Source organism: Sinocyclocheilus grahami, unplaced genomic scaffold (genome assembly GCF_001515645.1).
Source record: "Sinocyclocheilus grahami isolate Dianchi unplaced genomic scaffold, SAMN03320097.WGS_v1.1 scaffold384.1, whole genome shotgun sequence".
Taxonomy (NCBI): domain Eukaryota; kingdom Metazoa; phylum Chordata; class Actinopteri; order Cypriniformes; family Cyprinidae; genus Sinocyclocheilus; species Sinocyclocheilus grahami.
The window spans coordinates 621,450-647,189 of record NW_015505563.1 but is presented as its reverse complement, the minus strand read 5'-3'; the positions used below and the strand labels follow the sequence as shown (position 1 = coordinate 647,189).

At 37.2% G+C, this 25,740-nt stretch overlaps 1 protein-coding gene across 1 annotated transcript in view; it reads left to right on the top strand.

The window, feature by feature from the left end:
• The window catches only part of cacna1fb (calcium channel, voltage-dependent, L type, alpha 1F subunit), a 45,324-nt gene that overhangs the window by 17,305 nt on the left and 2,279 nt on the right, over nt 1–25,740 (top strand). The window contains exons 10-48 of the mRNA XM_016231124.1: nt 577–651; nt 935–1,016; nt 1,380–1,406; nt 2,531–2,684; nt 3,082–3,202; nt 3,619–3,694; nt 4,130–4,193; nt 4,276–4,333; nt 4,582–4,684; nt 5,746–5,875; nt 6,385–6,444; nt 6,537–6,643; nt 7,383–7,470; nt 8,078–8,185; nt 8,307–8,359; nt 8,520–8,666; nt 8,765–8,966; nt 10,366–10,524; nt 10,884–10,994; nt 11,156–11,239; nt 11,505–11,633; nt 11,712–11,777; nt 11,957–12,048; nt 12,233–12,392; nt 12,705–12,832; nt 12,912–13,008; nt 13,089–13,191; nt 13,515–13,616; nt 14,324–14,451; nt 16,719–16,838; nt 17,136–17,234; nt 17,338–17,378; nt 19,308–19,476; nt 20,438–20,697; nt 20,801–20,824; nt 20,930–21,052; nt 21,152–21,309; nt 21,451–21,563; nt 22,578–22,925. Coding sequence (XP_016086610.1) covers nt 577–651; nt 935–1,016; nt 1,380–1,406; nt 2,531–2,684; nt 3,082–3,202; nt 3,619–3,694; nt 4,130–4,193; nt 4,276–4,333; nt 4,582–4,684; nt 5,746–5,875; nt 6,385–6,444; nt 6,537–6,643; nt 7,383–7,470; nt 8,078–8,185; nt 8,307–8,359; nt 8,520–8,666; nt 8,765–8,966; nt 10,366–10,524; nt 10,884–10,994; nt 11,156–11,239; nt 11,505–11,633; nt 11,712–11,777; nt 11,957–12,048; nt 12,233–12,392; nt 12,705–12,832; nt 12,912–13,008; nt 13,089–13,191; nt 13,515–13,616; nt 14,324–14,451; nt 16,719–16,838; nt 17,136–17,234; nt 17,338–17,378; nt 19,308–19,476; nt 20,438–20,697; nt 20,801–20,824; nt 20,930–21,052; nt 21,152–21,309; nt 21,451–21,563; nt 22,578–22,925 — 4,469 coding nt within the window. The remainder of the gene's footprint in view (nt 1–576; nt 652–934; nt 1,017–1,379; nt 1,407–2,530; nt 2,685–3,081; nt 3,203–3,618; nt 3,695–4,129; nt 4,194–4,275; nt 4,334–4,581; nt 4,685–5,745; nt 5,876–6,384; nt 6,445–6,536; nt 6,644–7,382; nt 7,471–8,077; nt 8,186–8,306; nt 8,360–8,519; nt 8,667–8,764; nt 8,967–10,365; nt 10,525–10,883; nt 10,995–11,155; nt 11,240–11,504; nt 11,634–11,711; nt 11,778–11,956; nt 12,049–12,232; nt 12,393–12,704; nt 12,833–12,911; nt 13,009–13,088; nt 13,192–13,514; nt 13,617–14,323; nt 14,452–16,718; nt 16,839–17,135; nt 17,235–17,337; nt 17,379–19,307; nt 19,477–20,437; nt 20,698–20,800; nt 20,825–20,929; nt 21,053–21,151; nt 21,310–21,450; nt 21,564–22,577; nt 22,926–25,740) is intronic.

The following is a 25,740-nucleotide window of genomic DNA, read 5'->3' as shown; positions in this document are numbered from 1 at the left end:
AGGACAAAAAGCATGAAATGAAACCTAAAGTAAAATGAAAATGTAAAATAAAGTGTATTTAAAATAATAATAAATACTATTCTGTTATATAAATAATACCAATATAACTGGACCCCAAAAGATGAATCATTATTTGTACATCTCAGTTTGGAGTGGCAGAAATTACACATTTTACCTTTAACTGCCCTAGTGAAAATAAATATAAAATGTATTTGAAATACATTTATTTAATGCTAAGTATACTACAAAGACATTTACATATTTGTGTACTTAATAAAAATACCCTGCAATTATACTTTTAGTATACTAAACTGGTATACTTAAAGTCTGTTAAATTGGAACAACTAATTTTGTACTTAATGCACTGTAATTGTGTGGAAGTTGTGCTGAGGTCCAGTTAAAAAATATAGTAAACTGAGTACCCAATATACATTAAACATCTCATCTCACTATTGATGTTTGAGGTAAAGATTTCCCCACCCACCACCTGCTTTTCCATCTGTTCCATTTCTCATTTTGTTCTATTCCATGTCTCTCACTCTTTTTCTCTCTCTGGATCTTTCAATCTCCCCTCAGGTGTGACCTTGCGTGACCTAGCTGATAAGAAGAGGGGGAAATTCGGCTGGTTCAGCCACTCAAACGAAACCCACGGTACGGCCAATCAGAACCAGACGCATGACCCCTTCACTCCCCCGCTGTTCTATATATAGCCCCCCTCAACTTTGTCTGGTCTAATTGTGTAATTTACATCTGGAGCTAGAAATCACATCTCTCGGTTGGACCCATATTAAGTGCTTTGACCCTATTGCATAGCGATTGCTTTTCTGTGTCAACTGTGTCAATGTGTGGTCGACATTATTCTTTCTCTTTGTCTCTCATACCTATCCTTTTCTGTGTATCTTTCACTCTCTTCCTGTTTTTTCCCATGCTATAGCAAGTCTTCCAGCCAGTGAAACGGCCTCTGAGAACACTGAAAACATAGATGAGGAACACACTGATTGTTGTGCTGCTTGCTGGTAATAATATACGCACACATACATACCCACTATAATTAGAAACAGCATAACACACAACATTTGTCATTGCGTTGTCCTGCCAGCTTACTAATGGAAGTTGTTATCAGCCATAATGGAGTGTCATCCCTTAATTTCTCAGTTGCAGCTCATTATGTTCTCTTTTCTTTGTATTCGTTGTGCTCTTGCAAGTCAGTTCATTACTCTGGGTTTCTTTGGCTGTCTTTGTTTCAGTATCTGAACTGGATCTTTGTTAAGCGCAATGCATCAAAGTGCACATTTTGCCAATTGCTCTGTGTTGTGCTTGTCTTTGAGCTCATTGTCGTTTTGTTTTGTTTTGTTTTGTTCACTGTCCTTTTACTTCAGCGCTCACATTATGAAGATCCCGTGCTGGTGAGTCATTGTGAGGACAGACTAGTAGTTCAGGGTCCATCTACTGGATATATAAACTTTACTTTAGAAAATACACTGTATTTTTTTTCTTGTTTAAAGCTTAAATCTAGCTAAATTTAGTTTATTCTTAGAAGTTCATGTATAAAACAATGCAAAAAAAAAAATCAAACTTAAAGGATTAGTTTACCTAAAAATTTAAATGAGCTAAAAGGTTACTTACCCTCATGCTATCCAAGATGTAGATACGTTTATTTCTTCATCAGAACAGATTTGGATAAATTTAGCATTTCATCACTTGCTCACCAAGTGAGAATCCTCTGCAGTGAATGGGTGCCGTCAGAATGAGTGTTCATACATTTATATAAGATATGTCCATTGGTGAGCATGTGATGTTACAATAAATTTCTCCAAATCTGTTCTGATGAAGAAACAAACTCATCTACATCTTGGATGGCCTGAAGGTGAGTAAAATTTCAGCAAATTTTCATTTTTGGGTTAACTATTCCTTTAATAAACTTAAAGGGACAGTTCACCCAAAACTGAAAATGTTGTCATCATTTACTTACCTTCAAGTTATTCCAAACCTGTATGAGTTTCTTTTTTTCTGTTAAACTCAAAAGATTAAATTTAGGAGAATATGGTTAATCAAACAGTTGACAGTTGTTTATGGAAAAAACAATACTATGGAAGTCAATGGGGAGCATCAACTCTTTTGTTCTTCAAAATATCTTTTTTGTTCAGCAAAAGAAATAAACTTATACAGGGATGAAACCACTTGAGGGTGAGTAAGTGATGACAGGATTTTCAGTTTTTGGTGTACTCTTGCTTTAAGATATATTCTCTGAAAACTAGTCTTATGTTATGCAGTTTTGTTTTAAAAGTGCATTTCTATTGTTTTAAATATATTTAGATATTTTATTCTGTCAGAAAGGACAAAAATATGGATTATGTAAATAATTTTTTGCAATACATGCCCTATAAAATTGCTTTGATCGCATGGTTCATGACTTTTATATTATATATTACATTACATTATATATATATATTGTAATTTTTCATATGAATGTTTAAAAAAAATCTATACAGTGATTAGTATTTTTTTGTTTGTGTGTGTGTTTGCTTAGTCGTGCCCTGCGCCGCTGGAACCGTTGCATTCGTAGAAACTGTCGTACAGCAGTGAAATCTGTGACGTTCTATTGGTTAGTGCTGATCCTAGTCTTCCTCAACACTGCTCTCAGTGCCTCTGAACATTATAACCAACCAGACTGGCTCACTGACGTTCAGGGTATGTAGGTGTTTACAAACATCACCTTACTGACATGGCATGTGCACTGTCCCACAGCACTGGTCACACATGCACGTTTATTTATAGAACGCTATTAGCTGTTGTTTTAGCGACCCCTAGAGGACGCAGTTCGAAGTTCCATGAAAGGGAACATTGTATTCTGTTATTTATTAAGCAGAAATTTTCCTAATCATATTATTCACGAATAAAGAAAAATTGAAATAATTAAAAATCTGACATTTACAATGTCTTTTTCAAAGAAAGGTGATGCTTTTAAAGTATGAAGTTCTGCTCAAAGGTTAAGAAAGTTAAGAATCCTAAGGAAGTCAGTGCTTTAAATGTAATTTAAAATTTTTTTTTTGCTAAATGTAGGTCTTTTTTTCTCTACAGATCTTAACAGGTGAAGACTGGAATGTAGTAATGTATGATGGTATCATGGCATATGGAGGCCCGGTTTTCCCTGGAATGATCGTTTGTCTTTACTATGTGATTTTGTTCATTTGTGGTAACTGTATCCTTTTCTGTCTGAAACCAATTTTTATTTGCTTATTTATTATGCTTTCATTTTGTTTATCTGATATCATCAACAAAACATCAACAGTTTTATTCATGTATATTTATTAACAAAGCAACACTGCATACTAGGTACAGAATACATTTGATTGAATAATGCATTCCCTGGGAATCGAACCCACAGCCTTTGCGTTGTTAGTGTTGTGCTTTACTGTTTGAGATACATCAATGCAGTTGTGTACTAGTTTTCAACTTAACACTATTTCAGCAACTGGCGTCATTGTTCACTGATTAAAAAGCAAACATATCTTACAATCCCTACTGCAAATCCTGATTTCTGGTTTGTTGATGTTTTTTGTCGTTTGTCATCTTTCTGTTTGTGTTTTTGTTGGGTCTTAACTGCTGCTCTCTAAGATATCCTACTGAACGTCTTCTTGGCCATCGCTGTCGACAACTTAGCAGGAGGGGATGGAGACAATAAGAAGAATGAGTGTGTTTTTAGATAATTTCAGATCATATTACCAAATCTGAACTCATCTGTCTTTCTAAATATGACAGCATACACATTTACTATTCTTAAACATACACAGTGGGGTCCAAAAGTTCACACTGAAAATCTGAGATTCAAAATCCCACTTAAACCTAGAAAAAGAAAAAAGAAAAGGGGTTTAAAAGAAAAAAAATCTATAATAGGCACCTTATGAAGTAATAAGAATTACGATTCTTTCATTAAAGCTAAAGGGAGATAAACCAAACACTAAAACGTCCTGACGTTCATGTTTATTTTTCATTTTAACATTTTACTGAAATTACGCTGATAATGATTTATTTTAGAAAAATGCAAAATAGAAGCATTTTCACCCACTGTTCTGTATATTCAAAAACAAATGAAAATTCTGACATGCGATTCTGTTGATCCTGACAGAGAAACAAAAGAGGGAGAGGGTGACGGTGAAGGTGAAGGTGAAGGAGAGAACGGAGAGGTGAAGGTATGGAAATCAAACTCCTCTGTCTTTGTTGTTGTTGAACAATTATCACATTGAGGTCTTTCTTTCATTCTGTTTTCAACAGGTGGACATTGACGATGAGTACGAGGAAGAGGAGGAGCCTGAAGAGGGAGATGATGAAGGTACAGTGCACAAACATTAAGACAGCATATTGCTTTGGGACAGTTTGTTTATTCTGAAAAGTTTGGTAGTGATTTAGAGACATTTGTGACCATAATTACAGCACACACTCATTGCACTAACAGTCCCTCTTGCTGAGTGTCCTGAGGTTTAGTGTTGGCTAGATAGAGCTAGACTGTGATCGCATTAACAGAGTTTCTCTCTGTCTATCTCTCCCTCTCTCTTTCTTTCTGTTCTTCTCTGCTGGAAGAAGGGAAAGCTCAGCTCAATGTTGCTGACTTCACTCCTTCTAAAGAGAAAGTTCTACCAATCCCAGAGGGCAGTGCGTTCTTCTGCCTCAGCAAGACCAACCCGTGAGTGTGCACTTTAAACCACTCACACACTGTTACAAGACAGTGCTTGACCATTTAAAGAGATAGTTTACCCCCAAAAATTTTATTCTGCCATAATTTACTTGTGTCATGTAAATGCCTCATTCATTCATTCCAAACATGTTTGACTTACTTTCTTTTCTGGAACACAAAGGAAATATTTTGAGAAATTTAGTTTTTGTGCTTTTTTCTTCTTTTGTGTAGAAGAAAATAGGTCATACAGGTTTGGAATGTCTTGAGGGTGAGTGTTGACAATATATTTTTGGGTGAACTATTTGATTAATTATTTGTTACTATGATTCTATTTATGTAAATATTTTCTGTATGTAAAACCTTTTCTACAAGTATTCCACAACTATTCCAAAATACTTTTGGGGAAAAAATAACACTCACTCACTTAAACATGGAAATTGTGTTTTTGTTTCTCACATTTTCATTTCAATGTCTAAACACTAGGAATGTGTCATAACAAAGTTCTGGAGTTACTCATTAATAAAATAAAACAAAACGATTGGCTTCCTAAATAAACTTCTTATGGTACATTTCCTCAGAGGTACCAGTTAGTCTTCCTATCTTCAGTAAACAAGGTAAATCTCTTTAACCTGTTAAGACAAACAGCAAATATTATATCTGACTCAAATCTGTTTTATTTTTGAAGTTTAAACAGCAACAATATGTGAGTCTTCCACTGCTTACAAACACAATCACAAAATCTGGAATTATTCGGAATGTAATTTAGATTTCAAGTAGCTCTTAATTTGGGATGCAACACATTTATAACATAATTAAAAATGCATGACAATGTCTGGAAATGAATCCAATGACTTGTGTGACATTCACTGTGTACTTGTTAGTTGGTGGTTTTGGACACAGCATATTCGTGATTGTGTAGAATGCCTTTATAAAACATGTTTTATGTTTCCTCATGCACCTCATGAGTTGAGCAACGTGGAGAATAAACTAAAACAAAAAAAGTAATTTTACATTTTGCACGATGTTGACAACGCACAGCTAACCACAGTTCTCTTTGGGTCTTCCTCCAGAATAAGAGTGGGCTGCCATACCCTGATCCACCACCACATCTTCACTAATCTCATCCTGGTCTTCATCATTCTCAGCAGCATTTCTCTGGCTGCGGAAGATCCTATAAGAGCTCACTCCTTCAGGAACAATGTAAGTTTCCTGCTCACACATAAGCAGCATCATAAATAGTTATTTACTGCAGCTGTCCTGATTGGCATGTTTGAGGAGCTCTTCAGTGCCAGCTGGGGAACGCCGTCCTTCAATCAGCTGGCTTTCAAACACACGCACGCACACACATAAACATATAGCTTAACATGATTTACTTTTAAGTAAGACATGTTTTTGGATCAGCATCCTTGTTACTACTGGAACAACATGGGATCAACCAATCAGAATTGAGATTTGGGGTCAGAACTGGGGCCAAGGACTTGAACAACATGGTTATCAATCTATTATTTCCCTGAAGGTTTAGGAAGACATTATAGTGAGGGTTCAGACCATGATTGTTTGGTACAAATCTTAAACAACAATGGATGCTCCAGGAACGTGTCCTACTTGTCTAAATCGCATATACACAAACAAATGTGTCACCAAACATCTATCATACCAGTGAAACATAATTTTTCATATCAGGGGAATTGATTTATTTCTCTCTACAGGTGTTGGGTTATGCTGATTATGCTTTCACTTCTATATTCACTGTGGAGATCTTACTGAAGGTACCAATCAATCAATCAGATGCTTTTGTAAAATGTTGCTACACTGAAATGTCCTTACCTTTCTTCAAATTTCCCTTCCTTTTCCTCTGTAGATGACAGTGCATGGTGCATTCCTCCATGAGGGTTCCTTCTGTAGAAACTGGTTTAATTTGTTGGATCTTTTGGTGGTCAGTGTGTCTCTGGTCTCCTTCTTCTTACAGTAAGTCTACTACACTCATATAGATATCAAACTATGCCTGTTCATAATTTCTGCGAGTTATCTGATGTATAGATGTGTACGTGTATGTGTATGCATCGCCCTCTGGTGGATAAATGAAGATGGTTCCCATAAATTAATCGAAATCTTATGCCCAAATACTTTCAACTATTCATTTACATATTTATAGTATTTACCTTGGTGCATAACTGTATGAGAAAAGTGGAATACCTGCGTTCACTGATGATGTGAAAGGGGTCATATATCATGAGGGTTCCTTCTGTAGAAACTGGTTTAATTTGTTGGATCTTTTGGTGGTCAGTGTGTCTCTGGTCTCCTTCTTCTTACAGTAAGTCTACTACACTCATATAGATATCAAAATATGCCTGTTCATAATTTCTGCGAGTTATCTGATGTATAGATGTGTACGTGTATGTGTATGCATCGCCCTCTGGTGGATAAATGAAGATGGTTCCCATAAATGAATCGAAATCTTATGCCCAAATACTTTCAACTATTCATTTACATATTTATAGTATTTACCTTGGTGCATAACTGTATGAGAAAAGTGGAATACCTGCGTTCACTGATGATGTGAAAGGGGTCATATATGACTTGAATGCTTATGAAACCATATAAATCACACTGTTAAGAGACATTGAAGAAGAAATGAAGACCAGTCTATGCTTTTTGAGTCCACACGTACAAAGTCAAACCTCTCTTGCTTTTTTCACTCTCTTAGTTCGAGTGCAATCTCTGTAGTGAAGATCCTAAGGGTGCTCAGAGTTCTGAGGCCTCTTCGAGCAATCAACAGAGCCAAAGGACTCAAGGTACACTTTTAGAGTGTCAGTGCCTGTGCTTTATTTTGCAAACGTTTTAAAGACATGTATATATGCAATTATCTGCAAAAGTTTGGGCTCTGTAAGTTTTTTTTATGCGTTTGAAAGTCCCTTATGTTCACTAAGGCTGCATTTATTTGATCAAAAATACAGTAAAATGTAGTAGTATGAAATACAGTAATATTATAATATTATTACAGTTTAAAATAAGTAATTACTTAGCGGCCAGTGTCATATGATCCTTCAGAAGTCATTGTAAATAGCTGATTTGGTGCTGAAGAAACTTTTGTATTGATTAATATTGTTGTGGAAACCATGATACATTTTTTCAGGATTATTTGATAAATAGAAAATTCAAAAGAACAAAATGTATTTGAAATATAAGTATTTTGTAACATACGTCTTTACTGTCACTTTTGATCAATTTAATGCATACTTGCTTAATTTAAATAAATAAATAAAACAACAATCTTACTGACCCCATACTTTTGAATGGTAGTGTAATTCATATTTGCAGAATTGTTTGAGTGCTTCTCTGTCATTGTTATTGTGGAAACTCTATTACTCTCTCTCTCTCTCTCTCTCTCTGTGTGTGTAGCATGTGGTACAGTGTGTGTTTGTGGCTATAAAGACCATCGGGAACATCATGATCGTCACCACCCTACTTCAGTTCATGTTTGCCTGCATCGGTGTTCAGCTTTTCAAGGTTAAACACACACACACACAAAGTCTGTCTGTATCTTGTGCTCTCACAAGTTTAACATTAGCACATATATACTAATGTGTACTAATGTACTTTTTTGCGTCATTACTGTTGTATTTTGTAGGGTAAATTTTATCGTTGCACAGATGAAGCTAAAAACACTCCAGAACAGTGCAAGTATGTCATATTTCAGCATCTGTCATTCCTGTTTAATTCTGTTCTTACATTAACCACATGTGTGTGCCTTTGGGCAACATGTGTGCTTATGTGTCATGAGTGTTCGTGGTTTATGTGTACATCCGTTTGTGCCTACAAATTGTGTGTGTGTTTGACACAGGGGCACATTTGTTGTGTATAAAGACGGAGATGTGAGTCATCCAATGGTGAAAGAGAGGATCTGGATCAACAGCGACTTCAACTTCGATAATGTACTGATGGGAATGATGGCCCTGTTTACAGTCTCCACTTTTGAGGGTTGGCCAGCGTGAGTCTGCTCCTCTGACATCTTCCTCCATATGTCACTCAAGGTCACCATGACCATGTTTACACAGTATGCTCCACATTCTGTTTTTCCTCATTCAGGCTGCTCTACAAAGCCATTGATGCCAATGCAGAGAATCATGGCCCCATTTACAACTACCGTGTGGAGATCTCTATATTCTTCATCGTCTACATCATCATCATCGCCTTCTTCATGATGAACATCTTTGTGGGTTTTGTCATCATCACTTTTCGTGAACAAGGAGAGGCTGAGTTCAAGAACTGTGAGCTGGACAAAAATCAGGTTGGACAAAAGGCTATTTTAAAGAATATTTTACATGTTTCAGTGTTTTACATTTTACATTTAAGTTCGCAACCAGTTTTACCTCTGTAATGTGACATACTATCGTTCAAAATTGTGGGGTCAGGATGATTTATTGATTTATTTAGCAAGGATGCATGAATTTGATTAAATATGACAATATAATGTTACAAAAGATTTCTATTTCAAATACATACTGTTCTTATGAACTTTCAATTTATCAAAGCATCCAAAAAATGTATCATATTTTCCACAAAAATATCAAGCAGCACAACTGTTTTCAACATTAATAATAATGATAAGTGTTTTTTGAGCATCAAATTAGCATATTATAAATATTTCTGAAGGATCATGTGACTCTGACACTTATATACACAATTGTTTTTTATAAATCGGAAACTGATTGGCTGGTGCAAAGTGGGTGTTTCCGGAATGGAGTCAAAACAAATACATGTTTGAATTGCAGCTTAAGTGTAATCAACAAAAAAAAAACAGCAGGAAGAACAAGTTAGATCTCAGTGTTGCCAAGAATTGGGCTACTTTACCAAGTCAAGTCAAGTCACCTTTATTTATATAGCGCTTTTAACAATACAGATTGTGTCAAAGCAACTGAACAGCATTAATTAGGAAAATAGTGTGTCAATAATGCAAAATGACAATAGTAAACACTCATTTTTCAGTTAAAGACAGTTCATCATTCAATTCAGTGATGTCAACATCCAGCTCAGTTTAAATAATATCTTTGCAATCATGTCAACGATATCGCTGGAAATGAAGTGTCCCCAACTAAGCAAGCCAGAGGCGACAGCGGCAAGGAACCAAAACTCCATCGGTGACAGAATGGAGGAAAAAACCTTGGGAGAAACCAGGCTCATTGGGGGGGGCCAGTTCTCCTCTGACCAGACAAAACCAGCAGTTCAATTCCAGGCTGCAGCAAAGTCACATTGTGCAGAGGACTCGTCTGGTTCCTGTGGTCTTGTTCCGGTGGTCGTCTGAGACAAGGTCTTTACAGGGGATCTGTATCTGGGGCTCATCTAGTTGTCCTGGTCTCCGCTGTCTTTCAGGGCTGTGGAGGTCCTTTCTAGGTGCTGATCCACCATCTGGTCTGAATACGTACTGGATCCGGGTGACAGCAGTGACCATCTGATCTGAAAACCTGGCAACCCTGATCTTGATTGAAGATTACAAAGATACACATTTTGAATAACATGCACAGATAAATCTTTCATAATAAGAACTGAAACGTGTATTAACAATTAATATATAAGATTTCATGTTGACTTTTCATTTTAAATAATGGCCCGCTCAAGTTGAGCTGTTCACTACTGCACTCCAGTATGTATTTTCTCACATTATGTCTCCTTCTTTTTGTTACTTACAGAGACAGTGTGTGGAATACGCCCTAAAGGCCCAGCCGCTGAAGCTGTACATCCCCAAAAACCCAGTGCAGTACAAGTTCTGGTCTATAATCAACTCCACAGGGTTTGAGTACATCATGTTTGTGCTGATTCTCCTCAACACTGTTACTCTGGCTGTGCAGGTAAACACAGCCAGACTGTCTGACAAGCCTTACAAAAGCTGTACAATCAGCATGTAGAACCACAGACAAAGACATTTTAGTCTATTTTTGGTATTGTGAATCTGAGCTTATATTAGCATACTTAAAAATCCAACATGAACCTTGAGGCCAGTGTTAAAGTAGTATTGAGAATAAAATAGTATTGAGTAGCACCATTTTAGAGAGAAGTCAGTTGCACTGATACATTTGAAGAAGGTCTCTATAAATTGACATAAATCTAAACATATATAGGTCTATAAAGTAGAAAGATCAAGACCAAATTATATGAGGCTGATAATGGGTTAAATGCTGAATCATACTCTTTCTGGATTCTTCCATAGCACTATGACCAGTCAAAATTTTTTAGTTACGTGATGGACATCCTCAATATGGTTTTCACCGGCCTTTTCACTGTGGAGATGATCATTAAACTGATGGCTCTCAGACTCAGGGTCAGTCCTTTCACTTGATGTGATATGTGAATGCTTGCTATAAAGTATCCTGTTGATAAAGTTACTGATATGTCTTAAAATCATTTAAACCCTTCTCAAACCATCTTGAACTTTTCAAGTATTTTGTTCTTAATATCTGGTAGTTTTTCCCCGTTCTGCAGCATTACTTTATCGACGCATGGAATTCCTTTGATGCTCTGATTGTGGTGGGAAGTGTGGTGGACATTGTGGTTACAGAGTTCAGCGTGAGTTCCTCTTTTACTTATGCAATCAACAGGATTGAAATAGATACGGTTCTATAAGATAGTCTAAACTAGCACAGATTTCTTGTCAGTGGTAATTTGTTTACATTTTTTTTTGTCACAAATATCACATATCGTCTTATTAGATTCTTATGTTTAATGCAGACGTTAGCTCACAAATATTTAATGTAAAAATCTGAATTGCATGCATTGTATGTGTCCTGTAGGGCACATTATGAAAATTAATTCTCCTTTATTTTCTCCTTAGAGCTCAGAGGACAGCTCTCGTGTATCCATAACTTTCTTCCGTCTGTTTCGTGTAATGCGATTGGTTAAGTTGCTCAGCAAGGGAGAGGGCATTCGTACCCTGCTCTGGACTTTTGTGAAATCACTCCAGGTCAGAAGACGATGATTTCTAAATTTTTCATATTCTGAGCAAATGTTGTGGTCTGTTACTGTTCTTGTTGTCCCTCAGGCCCTGCCGTATGTTGCTCTTCTGATCGCTATGATCTTCTTCATCTATGCTGTAATTGGAATGCAGGTAATTGGAGGCTGGGAAAATGTATATATTATCTTTTGATCATTATTTTTTATATTTTACTCTTTTTTTGCTATATTTTTAGTATATACTATATCTTTTTTTTTTTTTTTTAAGAAACAGTCTGTTTTTTATGAACACAACTGATCAGTTAAAAAAATAATTAATGCTCTATTCATCAGACATTTGGAAAGGTCGCCATGCAGGACCACACACAAATCAACAGGAACAACAATTTTCAGACTTTTCTGCAGGCTGTGCTGCTACTTTTCAGGTGAGAGAGTGTGTTTTCTGTTAATCACAGAACAGTAGAGCATGGTGCCAGCAACATCAAGTTCATGGATTTGATTCCCAGGAAATGCATGAACTGTTAAAAATGTATACCTTGAATGCAATGCAAGTTGTTTTGGATAAAAGTGTCTGCCAAATGCATAAATGTATGTGCTCTTCATGTGCAGGTGTGCAACGGGTGAAGCGTGGCAGGAGATCATGTTGGCCAGTCTTCCAGGAAAGCGCTGTGACCCAGAATCAGACTATGAGCCCGCGGAAGAATTCACATGCGGCAGCAACTTTGCTATTGTCTACTTTATCAGTTTCTTTATGCTCTGCGCCTTCCTGGTATATGTTGTTGTTTATTAAATTAACTCTATTCTTCATAACTTTCCCTTGATAGCTTTAGTCATGCAGTTTCATTTTGACTGCATAATTTCCCAGTTTTTATTAAGAATTAAAAAACCAGAATTTTTTTGTTTTGTTCTTAACTTGTGTATTTTTACATTTTAACATTAAATTTTTTCTTCTGACAAAACTATAAGTAAATATCTGTACAGTGATTATTATGCAGGGCATGCTAGCCTTATTATTATTATGTTGGCTGAAATGTTTTCAGTGTGATTTGCATAGTGAAATGCAACTGTTGTGCTTTTTCAGATTATTAATCTGTTTGTTGCCGTCATTATGGACAATTTTGACTATCTGACCCGTGATTGGTCAATTCTCGGACCACATCACCTGGATGAGTTTAAAAGAATCTGGTCAGAGTACGACCCTGAAGCCAAGTAAGATTATCAGTCTCTCTCTAATGCTTTTTTTTATTTAAACAATTAAAGTCTAATTAAATGTGTGTTTGTTTTCCAGGGGTCGTATAAAGCATTTGGATGTAGTGGCTTTGCTCAGGAGAATCCAGCCGCCACTTGGATTTGGGAAGCTCTGTCCTCATCGTGTGGCCTGCAAGGTACAGACACACAAACTCCATTTGGTCTGTTCTTCTTCCATTTCTTTCTGTCTTATTATATCTCTCTATTTTTTTGTCAGAGGCTGGTTGCCATGAACATGCCCCTGAACAGTGATGGTACGGTGACCTTCAACGCCACCCTGTTCGCCCTGGTCAGAACTGCTCTGAAAATTAAAACTGAGGGTCAGTATGGGCGACCACACAAACACATACACCCTTTGCATACTCATCCGCTTCACCTCTCTATTTAAGCTACAGATGATTCATATGAAAGTGTGCTTTGCATATAAATACTGGAGCCCTTCCTTCATTGTCAAGGTATTTTTTTTTTTTTCAAAATGAAATTTCACTGAAATCAACCACATGCATCCACATACTGCAGGTTACCATGCAGAATAATAATATGCAGTTAAGCTTTTTGAGAATGAATGAGACAATATGTGTGTAAAAGGACATGGTCTTAGGTAGCTGTGTAAGTTCATGTGGCTGCAATGTGTTGTTCTCAGGGAACCCTGATCAAGAGAACGAAGAGTTGAGAATCATCATTAAGAAGATCTGGAAGAGAATAAAACCCAAAATATTGGATGAGGTTATTCCACCCCCTGCTGGTGAGTTCTTTGTGGATCATATTTATGTAGTTCTTTAAATCAGTAAAATTACCACAATGCACCAGGGTTGGGCAAAATTCTAAATGTATAAATTGACTCCCTTTTAATTCACAAGTGTGAATTTTAACAGAATTGTGAATTTTAATCAGAATAACAGGAAGATTAATTTACTGAATTGCAAAATGATCACATATCACCAAATTACACAATAATAGATAGTTTAGGTAATCTTTATAAGGTATCTGTCTTGTAAATCTTCCTTTTGAAGACTTTGCAGTAAATGATTCTGGCAATTTGTCAGGGAATGAAATGTTCTTCCATCATTGTCTATAAAATGAAAGTTAATTTATTGTATATAATTACCTATATATGAAATGTATGTTTTTGTATGTTTTTTTGGCATTTCATACAGTGAATATGAATATCCAACGTTTCTGGAAATGGCATATATGTTGAGCATGTGAAAACATTTTAATGAGTAACGTAATTTACACTGACGAAGGAAATAGAATTTTAATTGAATTATACTTTAATATTTTTGTATTTAGTTTTCTGCCTCACGTCATATTTAACTGGCATTTAAAAGACATCCTCAATTTAGTTCTGAATGCTGCACAGCCCAAACAAGCACAGTTACACAAATCAGAAACATTTTTCAACTTTTTGTGCTGTTTTATTTGCAACATTCTATGTTGGTTCTTTTACAGAGGAAGAAGTGACTGTGGGTAAATTCTATGCCACATTCTTGATCCAGGACTATTTTAGGAAGTTCCGGAAAAGGAAAGAGAAAGTGGGTCTGGAAGATTCAGAGAATGGTAACCCTTCCGCTCTACAGGTAGATCTCTGTCCTAGATTCTGCATTTTATTTCTGTTCTGTCATTTCCGATACATCTGAACACAATAATAGCATTGCATTTGCTAAATCACAAATTTTATGTAAAATGTCCCGCATTTGCACTAAATTAAATCACAAAAACAGATGACTTGACAATCATCTAATGGATTTGTACAAATCCCACATTGACAGATGATCCACTGAAGCAGACTAAACTAACAAAAGTCTTCACCAAAGAGCTGTGATGCTTCATTCCGAGTATCATCTTAGACAGTCTCTTTTTATCATTCTCTATGGGTGTGCTGTCATTGGTAATTTGAGGTTACATGTGTGGGTTTGTGTCCATGCTGCATGCATTTCATAATTTTTTACAGTTTTTTTTTTTTTTTACAAACTGTCAGAAAGTTGCACAATATAAATTTCATCCTAAACAAAGGAGCTATTTCTCATGACACAGGTGGGACTTGAGCCCACAAACCTCAGCTCCAGAGGCTGATACCTTATCCATTAGTCTACTAGGCCGTATTTTAGTCTTAGCCATGTGTCAGGGTCCTGTCCTGACAGTTAAGTCTGTTCTGTCGTTGTTTAACGTATTTGTCTTGTGTCTGAGCACATGGCTCGGTCTTTTAGTGATGTGTCGTTCGCAAACGAGCCGGCTTTAAGAGTCGATTCTTTGTAGCGAACGAGAAGAGCGACTCCCATCGGGGAGAGCCGAATCTTCAGCCGGAGTCTTGTATTTAAGGCCAATTTAGCAATTGGGAATTGTTTGTGTGTTGGTAAGCAATTTTTTATTTAGTCTTTTCATAAAAGCCTTATTTTTTTCATTACAAAAAATAAAAATACACATGTGGCTAATCACATGGGAGGACAGACTAGGATCATGCCATTATGTGAAAGAAGGAATGAAGACACACGCTCTGAAGATAGCGAGTATAGTGGTACAGGCTGGGTACACAGAGTGACAGAGAGAAACGGGGGAGCCGGATTTAAACGCAAGTGCGTTGGTTAAGGTCGGAAGATACTGCATTGTTGCAACATCGGTCCCCTCAAAGAGAGTCTTCTCAAAAACAGGACAAATAATCACAGAGAGGAGAAATCGCATCAGCACACCCAAGCTGAGGCATCTGATATTTCTGAATGCCAACCTGCACTAAAGACTAAAGTGTCTAAATTGTTAAGACTTTTGCCTTTATTTATTTGTTTGCTGTGATTCTGTGTTCAATTGTTCAATTAAAGTTTTATTAAAATGTTAAATAATAGTATATGTGTATTTTTTTGTAACGAAAACAATATGCATAAAAATAAGGCTTTTATGAAAACACTGAATAAAAAATTGCTTGCCAACACACAAACCATTCACAATTGCTAAATTGGGCTAAAATAGAAGGCTCAGAGTGATACTAAATAAAGAGCCATTTGGGAGTCGTAAGAGCCGGCTCTTCTAAGGGAGCCGAGCCAAAAGAGCCGAACTTCCCATCACTACTGTCTTTGTCTATGTTGGCCATGTGCTCCTCTTGTCCTGCCCCCTTGTTTAGCCCTTGTCTTGCCCTCATTTACTTGATTGCGTCCACCTGTTCCTCATGTGCTGTCCTCCCTATTTATATGCCTTGTCCAAATACCCACACTTGCGGTCTTGGCCACTTGAGAGTGCGTGCGCACGACAGGAAGTGCGCAAGACTGTCCCAGGCCTTAAAAATGGCAAAGCGCAGTGCCATTAATGCACACTAAATCCACACTGTCTCGAATACTGCTCCGGAGTGCTATTTGAGGCTTAGTGTATCCCATCATGCATCATGTTCTGGAAATAAATTGTGAAACTTTTTGCCAAGATCTCGTGAGAGGTCACGGAAACCTTTACAATGTAAGTTAAATATTAATATAATAATTAGATATTACATATAATTTGGTAGAAAATGTATTCAGTTCTTCTAGCCTGATCTTTTGTTCTGCATTTTTGTTTGATATTAAGTTAGTTGTGTTGGTTGAATTGGTAATTATTTCTTTACTTTTTATCAGTTCTTTTGTTTTATTTAAACAATTATTAAACCATTCACTCTGCGATTGGGTCCTCCTTCCAGATTCCTGACAGCCATGTAGTCTCAGGTGGGATTCAAACCCACAATCCCCAGCTCCAAAAGCTGACACCTTATCCATTAGGCCAGTGGGCCGCTAAGTTATTTACATGTATTTTCCTCTGTGTTTTTGGTGATTTGTTGAGCTGCATATATACTGTGGTGCCTGTCTCTTTCCGCGTGCATCTGTGTCAGGCGGGGCTGCGAACTCTGCAGGATCTTGGGCCAGAAATGAGACTGGCCATGAACGAAGATCTGGAGGAGGAAGAGGAGGGTCTGGAGGAGGAGCAAGAGGAGGATGATGCTCGTTATAAGGTGCTTGGACCATCAATATTATTTTGGAGCACAATTTAATTACTCTATTTTTCAATCAATTAACTGAATCACACTGAATTAAATTTGCTGAATAGAAAATAGTCCATGAGACAGAAGGATTAGATGATTATTCAGAGTAATGAGGCACTTGGTCTATTGAGACGAATAGTAATTTGAGTAACAGGCAGGAGCAGATATCAGGTAATGAATGGAAGTTAAGGCTGAGGGTTTTGTGGTGTAGGTGTAGATGTTGTGGTTTGGTTGGTGAAATGCTCATGAAATGAGCATACTCTGCAGGATCTTGGGCCAGAAATGAGACTGGCCATGAACGAAGATCTGGAGGAGGAAGAGGAGGGTCTGGAGGAGGAGCAAGAGGAGGATGATGCTCGTTATAAGGTGCTTGGACCATCAATATTATTTTGGAGCACAATTTAATTACTCTATTTTTCAATCAATTAACTGAATCACACTGAATTTATCTTATAAATTTGCTGAATAGAAAATAGTCCATGAGACAGAAGGATTAGATGATTATTCAGAGTAATGAGGCACTTGGTCTATTGAGACGAATAGTAATTTGAGTAACAGGCAGGAGCAGATATCAGGTAATGAATGGAAGTTAAGGCTGAGGGTTTTGTGGTGTAGGTGTAGATGTTGTGGTTTGGTTGGTGAAATGCTCATGAAATGAGCATAAACTATTGCATTCCCTTCCCTAAGCATTCATCATATATCTAGGTGCATAATTTGTTTACACGTCAGTCATAGATTGCTAATAGGTGCTTTCCTTACTTAAAGTGCACCACCTGTAATGTAAGTTGAGTAATTATTAGTCATTTTTGCAGCACACTTTTAAAGTGTTGTGAGTACTTGCATTGTTAGCAACGTGACCAAAAGACTCACAACCCAGGTGATACTTGAACCCACATTACCGGAGGCCAGTGCCTTATCCATTAGGCCACTGCGCTTTGGCTTGCTTTTGTTTTTGTATAGGTTCAGCCACAAGCAAATTCTTACATAGTCTTCAGTGTCACATGATCCATCAGAAATCATTCTAATATGCTGATTTTGTGCCCAAGAAACATTTCTTATTATTGCAAACAGAATGCAAATAGAATGTTTACAAGAACAGCATTTATTTGAAATATAAATCTTTTGTAACATTATAAATGTCTTTTGCTGTCACTTCTGACTAATTTAATGTTATGTTTTCCAAATATAATTGTAAATATAATTTATAAATATCGCAAGTGCGTTGGTTAAGGTCGGAAGATACTGCATTGTTGCAACATCGGTCCCCTCAAAGAGAGTCTTCTCAAAAACAGGACAAATAATCACAGAGAGGAGAAATCGCATCAGCACACCCAAGCTGAGGCATCTGATATTTCTGAATGCCAACCTGCACTAAAGACTAAAGTGTCTAAATTGTTAAGACTTTTGCCTTTATTTATTTGTTTGCTGTGATTCTGTGTTCAATTGTTCAATTAAAGTTTTATTAAAATGTTAAATAATAGTATATGTGTATTTTTTTGTAACGAAAACAATATGCATAAAAATAAGGCTTTTATGAAAACACTGAATAAAAAATTGCTTGCCAACACACAAACCATTCACAATTGCTAAATTGGGCTAAAATAGAAGGCTCAGAGTGATACTAAATAAAGAGCCATTTGGGAGTCGTAAGAGCCGGCTCTTCTAAGGGAGCCGAGCCAAAAGAGCCGAACTTCCCATCACTACTGTCTTTGTCTATGTTGGCCATGTGCTCCTCTTGTCCTGCCCCCTTGTTTAGCCCTTGTCTTGCCCTCATTTACTTGATTGCGTCCACCTGTTCCTCATGTGCTGTCCTCCCTATTTATATGCCTTGTCCAAATACCCACACTTGCGGTCTTGGCCACTTGAGAGTGCGTGCGCACGACAGGAAGTGCGCAAGACTGTCCCAGGCCTTAAAAATGGCAAAGCGCAGTGCCATTAATGCACACTAAATCCACACTGTCTCGAATACTGCTCCGGAGTGCTATTTGAGGCTTAGTGTATCCCATCATGCATCATGTTCTGGAAATAAATTGTGAAACTTTTTGCCAAGATCTCGTGAGAGGTCACGGAAACCTTTACAATGTAAGTTAAATATTAATATAATAATTAGATATTACATATAATTTGGTAGAAAATGTATTCAGTTCTTCTAGCCTGATCTTTTGTTCTGCATTTTTGTTTGATATTAAGTTAGTTGTGTTGGTTGAATTGGTAATTATTTCTTTACTTTTTATCAGTTCTTTTGTTTTATTTAAACAATTATTAAACCATTCACTCTGCGATTGGGTCCTCCTTCCAGATTCCTGACAGCCATGTAGTCTCAGGTGGGATTCAAACCCACAATCCCCAGCTCCAAAAGCTGACACCTTATCCATTAGGCCAGTGGGCCGCTAAGTTATTTACATGTATTTTCCTCTGTGTTTTTGGTGATTTGTTGAGCTGCATATATACTGTGGTGCCTGTCTCTTTCCGCGTGCATCTGTGTCAGGCGGGGCTGCGAACTCTGCAGGATCTTGGGCCAGAAATGAGACTGGCCATGAACGAAGATCTGGAGGAGGAAGAGGAGGGTCTGGAGGAGGAGCAAGAGGAGGATGATGCTCGTTATAAGGTGCTTGGACCATCAATATTATTTTGGAGCATTACTCTATTACTCTATTTTTCAATCAATTAACTGAATCACACTGAATTAAATTTGCTGAATAGAAAATAGTCCATGAGATTAGATGATTAGATGATTATTCAGAGTAATGAGGCACTTGGTCTATTGAGACGAATAGTAATTTGAGTAACAGGCAGGAGCAGATATCAGGTAATGAATGGAAGTTAAGGCTGAGGGTTTTGTGGTGTAGGTGTAGATGTTGTGGTTTGGTTGGTGAAATGCTCATGAAATGAGCATAAACTATTGCATTCCCTTCCCTAAGCATTCATCATATATCTAGGTGCATAATTTGTTTACACGTCAGTCATAGATTGCTAATAGGTGCTTTCCTTACTTAAAGTGCACCACCTGTAATGTAAGTTGAGTAATTATTAGTCATTTTTGCAGCACACTTTTAAAGTGTTGTGAGTACTTGCATTGTTAGCAACGTGACCAAAAGACTCACAACCCAGGTGATACTTGAACCCACATTACCGGAGGCCAGTGCCTTATCCATTAGGCCACTGCGCTTTGGCTTGCTTTTGTTTTTGTATAGGTTCAGCCACAAGCAAATTCTTACATAGTCTTCAGTGTCACATGATCCATCAGAAATCATTCTAATATGCTGATTTTGTGCCCAAGAAACATTTCTTATTATTGCAAACAGAATGCAAATAGAATGTTTACAAGAACAGCATTTATTTGAAATATAAATCTTTTGTAACATTATAAATGTCTTTTGCTGTCACTTCTGACTAATTTAATGTTATGTTTTCCAAATATAATTGTAAATATAATTTATAAATATATATAAATTAAAAAAATAGCTATGATTTGGAGTGTTTTGTTGTTGCATTACATATATTTTAAAACAATATTCAGTTTTTTTTTTTTCTCTCTCTCTCTCTCTGTCATATTGCTGGCCTCTTAGAACGAAAATGGCTATGCAGGCCACACTGAGCCCTCAAGCAAAAGCCGGCGCTCCTCTTTGGCCACTACACCCAGCGGTGCTCCTGTTCCTGTCTCAGGAGAAGGCATCTTGAACGGGGGACTGGGATGTAGGAGCTCCTTATCAAAAACACAGAACGGGAACGGTGCTTTGGAACACGAGAATTTCAGAAGAAGAGACAGCATGCGTTCCTCCTTTCATTACCAACACAAGAATGGTGTGATTGACCAGCTGCCTAGGAGGTAAATCTAGTTGTTTCCACTGCATTTATTTATATTATACCTCATATTAATTATGTAATTTATTGGTCACTTATTTTACATACTGTTTTTGTTTGTTTGATAGATCATCATACTACAAATACCCAAGGTAAGCATTCAGCATTGTCTGCAGCACCACCCTTACCCTTCTCTGTTCCTGTCTGCTGTTCTCCCAGTCTCCTGCTGACTGCAGGTTTCCTCTTTTCTCCCTCAGGGGGGACTCCAGGGACAGATTCTCCTCTCCGCTATCTCGGCGAGAGGAAGGCGGTGAGTACCCTGGAGAGCAGCGCTTCTATGGAAAAGATGAGGACAGCGAGAGTGTCATCTCTAGAGAAAGGTACTCATAAAGTTTTGCCTGTGCCTGAATGAATGAATTCATATTTGGAAGCTGATTAACTTTATGGATTATAATACATCAAATATTTTTCATCCTCAGGCATGGTCATCCAGAGGACAGCACAATGTTCCCGGGACATAGAGACATGTATGATGGACACTCTATGAGACACCCTGTCTACGGTAATCATTATGGAAACAGTTATGGTGAAGGCAGGAGGACAGCACGGAGACGCCTGCTGCCTGCAACGCCTACTGGTAAAATCATCAATTGTGATATATTTATTTAGTAATTATTAGTTAGAATATTGTGTGTATGTAATAAAGGGTTGTACTTAACCTGTATAAGTTCATCTGTACATTTCACTGCTTTGCATTATTTTTTTGTCCGTTTTTCAGGGAGAAAGGCTTCGTTTAACATACAGTGTTTAAGAAGGCAAGGTAGCAGTGATGATCTGCCCATCCCAGGAACGTACCATCAGAACTCCCCACCCTGCAGAGCGCGTTTACAGGTAATGATAACAATATATCATTTTTTGTCCATGACACACTATCAGATGTGTTGGTTACACTTTATTTTAAGGTGTGCTTGTTACAGTGTAATTATATATTTAAGTACCGAGTAATATTAATGAACTACATGTACTTACAATATGGTTAGGATTAGGGATACTTGCGTGTAATTAATTGTTATTATAATAGCAAGTACACGTAATATGTGTAACAAGGACACCTTAAAATAAAGTGTTACCAATGTGTTCTTTTTTTTACATCTTCTCCAATGTTACAGTTACATAATTTTCATAATGCACATACTAGAGTATTTAGGTACACACAGATTCTATTTATTATATTGTATACAGTATATGTTTTATTCACTGAATGAGGTGGCATGGATTATAAATTAAAACATTTATTAAAAAATTGGTTGCACTTTATTTTACAGAAAGATCATATTAAAACTTTTTTCTGCATTTCGAATGCATTTGATTTGATAGTTTTACCCTTTTCCCAGACCCAGACTTTCAATTGAAATATTAAATAAGAATTATTTGAACAACTATGAAAACAAACAAATTGCTAAATAAATGTATATATCTCATTTTTATATATTACATATTATGTCTCGCATATCAGTCTCAAGTATGTGCTTCGCTAGCACTGCTCAGTAAATACATTTTTTATAAAGTTTATTAGGGGCTAAATTGTTGTGATAATATGTGACCATATGTGAAATATGTTTGTGTGAAAATATTTGATTTTTATATATTTAGGATGCATAAAATGTTAATTGTGAAATTAGTCTTAGCATAGCAAGCTTAAACAAGCTTGAAAAGGATTTTATTTTCCAAAAGGCCTCAACTTGCAACTTGCCTGAAGTTGAAGAAACACCTTATCTTCACACAGTTCACAGTTCCTGATTGTCAACTGCTTTTTATAACTTAAGTGACTCCCTTCACAACATTATGAAAGTGAGTTTGAACAGAACCTATCTGACTCAGTCTGTTTCTTTCTCTCCCTCTTAGGGATGCGGCAGCTACGATTCTCGTTGCAGCAGCGCTAGATCATCCACGGGTTCAACAGCATCCTGGGCAAACACCGGCCCTCGACGGGGTCGTCTCCTTTACGCTCCCCTTATCCTGGTAGAGGAGGAGGGAGCAGGAGGGGCTGGAAGTGTAGGCATCTGGGACAAAAAGGCCGGTGCCATCGGAGTGCCTGCGTCGGTTCGGCATCCCAGTTCGGGATGGTACTCGGGACCCTCTACGGGTGGAGGGGGGCAGCCATATCGAGCCTACACCACCCTCAGAGTCCCCACCCAACTCAGTCCTCACTACAGCGAGAAGAGAGGCAGCGCTGACAGTCTGGTAGAAGCGGTAGGAGCAGAGAAACACTAGAACATGAGAGCAACATTGCAATAACATTATGGACACATTACAGCTTGACTACATCAATATTGTAGTAACATTATACATGTTACAACATTAACGCAACATCAAAGGAACATTACAGAAACAGTAGCTTCACAACATCTAATCAAACACAGGAGCTCTTCCTTAAATTTGCTGAATAGAAAATAGTCCATGAGACAGAAGGATTAGATGATTATTCAGAGTAATGAGGCACTTGGTCTATTGAGACGAATAGTAATTTGAGTAACAGGCAGGAGCAGATATCAGGTAATGAATGGAAGTTAAGGCTGAGGGTTTTGTGGTGTAGGTGTAGATGTTGTGGTTTGGTTGGTGAAATGCTCATGAAATGAGCATAAACTATTGCATTCCCTTCCCTAAGCATTCATCATATATCTAGGTGCATAATTTGTTTACACGTCAGTCATAGATTGCTAATAGGTGCTTTCCTTACTTAAAGTGCACCACCTGTAATGTAAGTTGAGTAATTATTAGTCATTTTTGCAGCACACTTTTAAAGTGTTGTGAGTACTTGCATTGTTAGCAACGTGACCAAAAGACTCACAACCCAGGTGATACTTGAACCCACATTACCGGAGGCCAGTGCCTTATCCATTAGGCCACTGCGCTTTGGCTTGCTTTTGTTTTTGTATAGGTTCAGCCACAAGCAAATTCTTACATAGTCTTCAGTGTCACATGATCCATCAGAAATCATTCTAATATGCTGATTTTGTGCCCAAGAAACATTTCTTATTATTGCAAACAGAATGCAAATAGAATGTTTACAAGAACAGCATTTATTTGAAATATAAATCTTTTGTAACATTATAAATGTCTTTTGCTGTCACTTCTGACTAATTTAATGTTATGTTTTCCAAATATAATTGTAAATATAATTTATAAATATATATAAATTAAAAAAATAGCTATGATTTGGAGTGTTTTGTTGTTGCATTACATATATTTTAAAACAATATTCAGTTTTTTTTTTTTCTCTCTCTCTCTCTCTGTCATATTGCTGGCTTCTTAGAACGAAAATGGCTATGCAGGCCACACTGAGCCCTCAAGCAAAAGCCGGCGCTCCTCTTTGGCCACTACACCCAGCGGTGCTCCTGTTCCTGTCTCAGGAGAAGGCATCTTGAACGGGGGACTGGGATGTAGGAGCTCCTTATCAAAAACACAGAACGGGAACGGTGCTTTGGAACACGAGAATTTCAGAAGAAGAGACAGCATGCGTTCCTCCTTTCATTACCAACACAAGAATGGTGTGATTGACCAGCTGCCTAGGAGGTAAATCTAGTTGTTTCCACTGCATTTATTTATATTATACCTCATATTAATTATGTAATTTATTGGTCACTTATTTTACATACTGTTTTTGTTTGTTTGATAGATCATCATACTACAAATACCCAAGGTAAGCATTCAGCATTGTCTGCAGCACCACCCTTACCCTTCTCTGTTCCTGTCTGCTGTTCTCCCAGTCTCCTGCTGACTGCAGGTTTCCTCTTTTCTCCCTCAGGGGGGACTCCAGGGACAGATTCTCCTCTCCGCTATCTCGGCGAGAGGAAGGCGGTGAGTACCCTGGAGAGCAGCGCTTCTATGGAAAAGATGAGGACAGTGATAGTGTCATCTCTAGAGAAAGGTACTCATAAAGTTTTGCCTGTGCCTGAATGAATGAATTCATATTTGGAAGCTGATTAACTTTATGGATTATAATACATCAAATATTTTTCGTCCTCAGGCATGGTCATCCAGAGGACAGCACAATGTTCCCGGGACATAGAGACATGTATGATGGACACTCTATGAGACACCCAGTCTACGGTAATCATTATGGAAACAGTTATGGTGAAGGCAGGAGGACAGCACGGAGACGCCTGCTGCCTGCAACGCCTACTGGTAAAATCATCAATTGTGATATATTTATTTAGTTATTATTAGTTAGAATATTGTGTGTATGTAATAAAGGGTTGTACTTAACCTGTATAAGTTCATCTGTACATTTCACTGCTTTGCATTATTTTTTTGTCCGTTTTTCAGGGAGAAAGGCTTCGTTTAACATACAGTGTTTAAGAAGGCAAGGTAGCAGCAATGTATCTAGTAAAATAATGGTATGTAATATATTTAATAAAATCATTAAAAAATATATAATGTAATACAATAATATTCACATTTTTAAAATGTAATCTGTTCCTGTGATGGCAAAGCCGAATTTTCAATAGCCATTACTCCGGTCTTCAGTGTCACATGATCCTTCAGAAATCATTCTAATATGCTAAAACAATGCTCAAGAAACATTTCTTATTATTATCAATAGTGAAAACAGTTGGTGATACATTTTTAGGATTCTATGATTGATAGAATATAAAAAAACAGCATTTTTCAGAAATATAAATATTTTGTAACATTATAAATGTCTTTACTGTCACTTTTGATCAGTTTAATTCATATTTGCTTAGTAAATATATTAATTTCTTTTAAAGGGGTCCTTTTGTGGTTTTTGACTTTTTCAACTTTAGTTAGTCTGTAATGTTGCTGTTTGAGCATAAAAAAGATCTGCAAAGTTACAAAGCTCAAAGTCCCATTCAAAAGGAGATATTTTATTTAACAGAAATCACTTTTCAAAAACCACAACGAACGACACGTTTGGACTACAACGCATATTTTCCGGGATTTGTGATATCACAAATATCGACGAATGGGACGAGACCTGGTTGAGCTGCACTAGAGAAGGCAACGAGTGTTATCACTATGTCGGAGACACGCTAGCTTTCCCAAG